This window comes from Echinops telfairi, unplaced genomic scaffold, assembly GCF_000313985.2.
Source record: "Echinops telfairi isolate 266 unplaced genomic scaffold, ASM31398v2 ScPeMD7_7469;HRSCAF=8507_1, whole genome shotgun sequence".
Classification (NCBI taxonomy): domain Eukaryota; kingdom Metazoa; phylum Chordata; class Mammalia; order Afrosoricida; family Tenrecidae; genus Echinops; species Echinops telfairi.
Window position 1 is genome coordinate 14843345 of NW_022111373.1, and position 6435 is coordinate 14849779.

Genomic DNA, 6435 nt, shown 5'->3' on the forward strand with positions numbered 1-6435 from the left:
CGCGCCATCGAAGCTGGATTTGGACCTGAGGAGACACAGCGCAGGGACGCTGTAAGACGGGATGGTGTGTGCGCTACGTCATTCCTATTTTTAACCATCTGAATCATGATAGCAGAACCCAAGAAGACTGGGAGTTCATTGCTCTCTTCTGGACATCAAGGATCCTTCAAAATATTCTACTGGCAGTTCTCATAGTACATGTCTTAAGAGGCTGGGCTGATTGCAGCGGCCCGTCTCACACTGCAAAAAACGGCAAATTGTGGAGGGAGAAAGAAAATCTGAGTCGTGAAAGAAATTACATCATTTCAAAAGTATGTTAATCAGTGTAAAGAGGCGTCCTAGGCGCAAATTATGAAACAGAATTGCAGCTAGAGCTCCATCAAAGGCTAATTTTGTTTCAGAATCCTATTAATATTTAACAAGGATTAGTTTGAGTAGGCCATTGTGTTGAAATGCCTTGGGGCACACAAGGCAGTCTCTGTCCAAGGAGCCTGGGCACAAATCAAATGTTAAAATAAAATAATAAAAAAGGCATTGTGTACTTTAACAAACAGGGCAATCCTAGAAGTTCGGAGAAGACATGTAGACAGTAAGGCTAGCAGGAGGGCAAGGGAAGAGAATGGTCCATAGAACCACGCAGATTCATACCCCAGCCCTGACAGGATGAGCAGAAACGGGGTCAGAGGAAGAGAGAGGCACAAACATCCGCGACTCGGGAAATCGCAGACGAGCAACCAGGAGAGAAAGAACGCCTTTGGTGGTCGAGTCCTTGCTTGGTTTCCTGAGGGCAGCCGTCAGCCCTCCGGCATTTCCTACTACGGTTCATTCCCACTCTCCTCTCTTTTCGTAGCTGCATGAATGTACACAAATCATCATGCCTACAACGAAAAACATCAATTTCAAAGTGGAATGTATGTATGCTTTTTTAGAAGGATGTAGATCAACAACAAGTTTTATGACAGACCTCCGTGGTTGATTTCTCGTTTGCTGGGGCTGGGGCTGGGGTGGGAGTGGGGGGGTGCTGGCTCCCGGCAATGATTGCACAAGGAGACTTCTAAAATGAGGCTCGTGTAAGGGAACATTCGGTTCAGAGCAGATTTAAGAATATAAGATTTAAGAATTCAGGTGGTGTACAGGTGTGACGGAGGGGTAGATATACCTGAGAAACTGAAGGCTTGGGGTTTCTCGGCTGTGACAGGACAGCCATGAGTCTCCTAGACGCCTTCCAGCCCCACAGGTAAAATTCCTCGTCAGTTCAAGGTAAATGTTTTAGGATCTAGCTCTGGGCCATTGCATCTATCCACAGGTATCCATTCTTTCAGAACGCTAGGGCCTCACTTATTTTTTATTATTTTAAAGAAAATACGAGTGACGTTCGTCCCCTGCTTAAAAATCAAAGTGTCTTTACACATATCCAAGTATTTCTTTATACAATTTGCTGCTTGGAATTTAGCCCCAGTGCTGAGTCAAGTTACTGAATGCACACGGCAGGAATTCCTGGGCAAGTGGTCCCGCCTTGTGAAAAGCCACGGGCAGTTAGGTGGTGGAGCGGTCGTCCTTGTTGCCACCGAGCCTGTTCTGACCCACGACGGCCCTGTGTAGAAACAGAACAACCCACTTCTTGGCCTGCAACCTCCTCACAAGTTTTCTGATTTTGAGCCCATTGTTGCAGCCGCTGTCCATCCGTCCTGCTGAGGGGTCTTCCTCTCCCTCCCCGCCTCCCCTCTACTTTGTGAAGCACACTGTCCTTCTCCAGGGATTGCTCTCTCCTGACAACACGGCCAAACCGAAGTGTGGTGGATTTACTACGGGCAATTTCAAAAGCAGCGCGCTATCAGGGGCCTGCCTGCATAGCCCTGACCTCTGAGTGGGGCGCATATTCAGATAGCATTGATTTCTCTGTTTCCTCTGGGGTTCTCCTCACTTCCTACATGGGATGCAGGTACGGCAGGCTCCCTGGGAGCCCCTGGAAGGGCGTCCACAGAGCAGTTTCTGTTAACCAGGTCCTGTCCAGCTTCTTTCCTCAAGGATGGAAGACAGTGTGGTACAGAAAGGGAGGACAGGGGGCAGGGGCCACTTGCCCTCAGGTGCCCATTCAAGGGGACATCAGACTCGAATGAATTTTTAGGTGCCAAAAAAATGGAAGATGCCTGACCGAGGTAGCTAGAGGGGGATGGGGTGTTTAAAAAACTTTTTTTTTTTTTTAAATAGTTGAGTTGCCACTATCAATACCTATTCATCTTGAAATCAGGAGTGGGGGAAATGCCACTTGGAGATTGCCCTTGGGCTCTCATTCCCTCTGTTAGGCTCCCCCAGGGGGGCAATTTCAGTGCTTGTCACAGGCACTCTTTTCTATAGACAGACTTCTGGGCGCCTGTGAGCAGGACCAGGGGTGCAGTGCAACATGAAATTGCAGGGCCCTTTACTAAAAAGACGGATTTCAAGACAGGACAACTGATCATTACACCAAGCCCAAGGCCCGTCGGGGCGGCACGGCTCTCACTCTGCATGAACACGCCCCCGATAAGTGCATTCTTCTCATCCGGAGCCTGGGCTTGGGGAAAACCAACCGTGTTTTTTAAAGCGCCTGCTGTAACCAGTTCACAGTGGTGGATTATTCAAGAAATGGCATGGTTTGTGCTTCTGCGGGGAGAATCAACTAGTGAGTGAGGCAAGGATGCTGACAGATAACAACTCTTGGAGAAATGGGCTCATGAGGGAGGGGGAACGGGTAGGGAGGGGAAAAATGAGGACCTAATGCCGGGGGCTTAAGTGGAGAGGAAATGTTTTGAGAATGATGAGGGCAATGAATGAACAATTGATGTATGTATGGATTGTGATAGGAGTTGTATGAGCCCCTAATAAAACGATTAAAATAAATAAAGGCGTTCTGAAGGTCAGCAGTTTGAATCCACCAGTTGCTTCCCTAGAGAAAGATGAGACTTTCTGCTCCTAAGATTTACAGCTTCAAAAACCTACCGGGGAAGTTCTCTGTTCTATAGAGTCTCAATGAGTCCGAATCTACTCAGTGGCAGTGAATGAGTTAGTTAACCACTTTCTTCTAAAGCAACTTTATATCCCTACTTCTCTTTTCCACAGGGAAGAAGGCATGTCATGGTGCCTCTGACAGCAAGAGGATTATGGTAATAAGTCCCTCCCAACCCCCTCTGCTCCCCGCCCTATATCCACAGTAGCCCATCATCCCTCACACCGCCACCAGGGACAGGAATCGGGCAGGCAGCTACCAGAAGTATACACACCCTGCCCTAGGGATCCCCAGCAAGCCCAGGCCAGGCTTCTCCTCCACTCCTTCCGGTGGCTGCCAGGGCAGTGAGACTCCGGGTGTGTGCACACCCTGGGCAGGCCTCAGGGGCCTCATGGGCAACCTGTCCAGCCCTCCCAGGTGCTCTCTAAATCCTTGCCCCAGAGTATGCCACCTGGCTCCCTCAGTTAGCAAAATCCGTGTCTCGAGAAAGAAAAGGTGCACCTGGCCATTCCCGGAAGGAGACAAGGCTGCTGCTGAGAAGAGATGCCACGAAGCTTTCAAAAGGAAATCAACATGTCCTCCGAAGTCTGAGGAAATGCAAACGGTAGTTTAACTTGACTAGTTTTTTTTTTTTTAAGTCTGCCTGGAGCATTACATTCTTGCAAGAAGTGTCTATTCAGGATCACAGAGACAGCAGCAGCACAGAGGAGATTAGACAGAAACCTTAGGGGACAGTGAGCGCACGTTCCTGGGGGAGGAACAGCTCAGGAAAAGGGGGTGAGGATGGTGGCAAACTCCCAGAATATAATCAGTGCCCCTGGATTCTACGCGCCGAAACAATGGGGCTGCTGTGTATACTCTTGCACTGTATATTCTCCACAGCAGCACAGATTAGCAGTGTCAGACTCTCCCCATCTTTGGGGTGGGGGCGTTGTTTGTCTATAGTAACTACATGCTCCTTGCAACAACCATGAAACGGAAAACAACTGTCCCCAGCAACTCCTCCAATAGGCAGACAGGAGGAAGATACTCAGAGGACAGAGGACTTACCGCTGGCTGACGAGTCTTCTCTGGTCCTGGGTCTCAGCCTCGACAGAGAGGGTGGGGGACAGGGCTGTGGGTGACCTGCAGACCTTCTTTCTCTCCTCCACACCATTCTCAGCCTCGGAGCTGCACAAGAGAGAAAAACGCTTCGCTTTACCCATGCAGAAGGAAGTGGAAGGGAACGGACGATGCGGATTGATCGGCCCTCCTCAGTGCTGGGCTAATGTCAACTTGGCTGAGGAAGCCCTTTCCAAATTTCCATTCTCACCCTCCCCGTGCTCACTTCCAGAGCAACAGCTGCAAGGCAGGCCACTTCACTTGTAAATGCCCTACTGTGTGGGGGTGCTCGCCTCTGCCAAGCTCCTGCTCCCCGTGCTCCAATCACCTGTCTGAGCCCTTGCACTTCGCACTGCCCAATTCTGCCCTGCCTAGCCCAGTGCTGGGGCAGCACATCACCCGGAGGCTGGGAGGGCCTTGGCTGCTCATGCTCACATGCAGCTACCAGCCAGGTGTGAGCCTCTGGGTTGGGCACTCCCTCAGCGTTGTTTGCACTTCTCTTGTGTCACCCTACCTTTTGTTATCGTTTTCTGGGTTCCATTTTGATGGCTGTTATTTTAGGCAAGCACTACATTAAGAAATTTATAGACACACTAGGTTAGGTTTATTTATTGGGACAATGTCTGCATTCAAGGGTTTGGGAAATCAACCCAATGAAGATTCAAGTACCCTCCAGCTCAGTAACATTTCTAAGGGTCTAGTGGTGTGGGGCATGTCGAGACATTCCTACTAACGTGAAGAATAAGCTATTGCATCTGCACCCCCCCACCCCCCACAACTAAACAGGAGGTACAACGCCTAGCAGGCCTCTTCAGATTGTGGAGGCAACATATCCCTCACTTGGGTGTTCTACTTTGACCTATTTTTCTACTTTGACCTATTTTTCAAGTGACATGAGAGGCCTCCAGTTTTGAGTGGGGCCCAGAACAAGAAAAGGCTCTGCAACAGGTTCAGGCTGCCATGCAAGCTGCTTTGCCACTGGGGCCATATGATCCAGCTGACCCGATGGTGCTAGAGGTGTCAGTTGCAGATAGAGATGCAGTGTGGAGTCTTTGGCAGACCCCTATTGGTGAATTGCAGCACAGACCCTTGGGACTTTAGAGTAAAGTCCTGCCATCCTCTGCAGACAACGACTTCCATTTGAAAACAGCTGTTGGCCTGTTACTGGGTCTTAATCGAGACAAAATGCCTCACCATGGGCCACCAGGTCACCATGAGGCCTGAGCTGCCCATCATGAACTGGGTATTGTCTGACCCACAGAGTCATAAAGTTGTACGTGCACAGCAACACTCTACTGTAAAATGGAAGTGGTATGTACGAGATGGGGCTAGAGCAGGACCTGAAGGGACAAGTAAGCTGCATGAAGAAGTGTCCCAAATTCCCACCGTCTCCACTCCTGTCACGTACCTTCCTCTCCCAGTCTGCACCTATGATCTCCTGGGGAGTTCCTTATGATAACTGTGATCGGCACCACTCACTATTACTCCTAGTGATTCACTTGCAATATTTTTGCTTTCTGTCCCAGCAACCCTATGTTCTTCAGGTCTGGAGGTCCTAGTCCTGAAGGAAGGAACTCTCGTACCTGGAAACACAGCACTGATTCTAATGAACCGGTGGCTGATAATGCCTCCTGGCCACTTTTGGCTTCTCATGCCTTTGGGACAACAGGTCAGGAAGGGTGTCACTGTACTGACTGGTATGATCGATCCTGATTACCAAGGAGAAATTGGACTGGTGCTACATAATGGAGGTAAAGAAGAATACGTCTGGAATCCAGGAGATCCCGTAGGCCGTGTCTTAGTACTACTGTGCCCTGTGATTAAAGCAAATGGTAAACTACAACAACCCAATCCTGACAGGACATCTAATGACCCAGAACCATCAGGAATGAAAGTTTGGGTCACCCCAACAGGCAAACCACCATGGCCAGCTCAGGTGCTGGCCAAGGGCAAAGGTAATACAGAATGGGTAGTGGAAGAAGTTAGTTCTATCTATCAGTTACAACCACATGATCAATTGCAAAAGTGAGGTTTGTGATTGTCAGTTTATCTTCTTTATATGTGCTTATTGAATGATGTTAGGTGTAAGAGTGATTTCATCAACATTATTGTGTACAGTTGCCAAGTTGGCAAGGGGTGCACTGTGATAGATAGAGGTTTATAGTGCCAACCTGGCCAATAGGAGCATGTGGGATTAATAAGGTCACAGTTTGATTGGAGGGCAAAGAGATACCATATATCCTCAAGTATAAGCCGACCTGAATATCAGCCAAGGCACCTAATTTTTTTTAAAAAACATTTTATTAGGGGCTCATACAACTGTTATCGCAATCCATACACACATCAAT

The 6435-nt window shown here is 48.9% G+C and overlaps 1 protein-coding gene across 2 annotated transcripts in view; it reads right to left on the reverse strand.

The window, feature by feature from the left end:
* Positions 1 to 154: 154 nt before the first annotated feature.
* LOC101649334 (GRAM domain-containing protein 2B-like) overlaps positions 155 to 6435 on the reverse strand; it is a 131074-nt gene continuing 124793 nt past the window's right edge. For both annotated transcript variants that reach the window (XM_045284979.1, XM_045284980.1), the window contains exons 2-3: positions 4037 to 4156; positions 155 to 240 (exon numbers count right to left, since the gene is read on the reverse strand). In XM_045284979.1, the coding sequence (XP_045140914.1) occupies positions 204 to 240; positions 4037 to 4156 (157 nt within the window). In that variant the 3' untranslated portion in view covers positions 155 to 203. The remainder of the gene's footprint in view (positions 241 to 4036; positions 4157 to 6435) is intronic.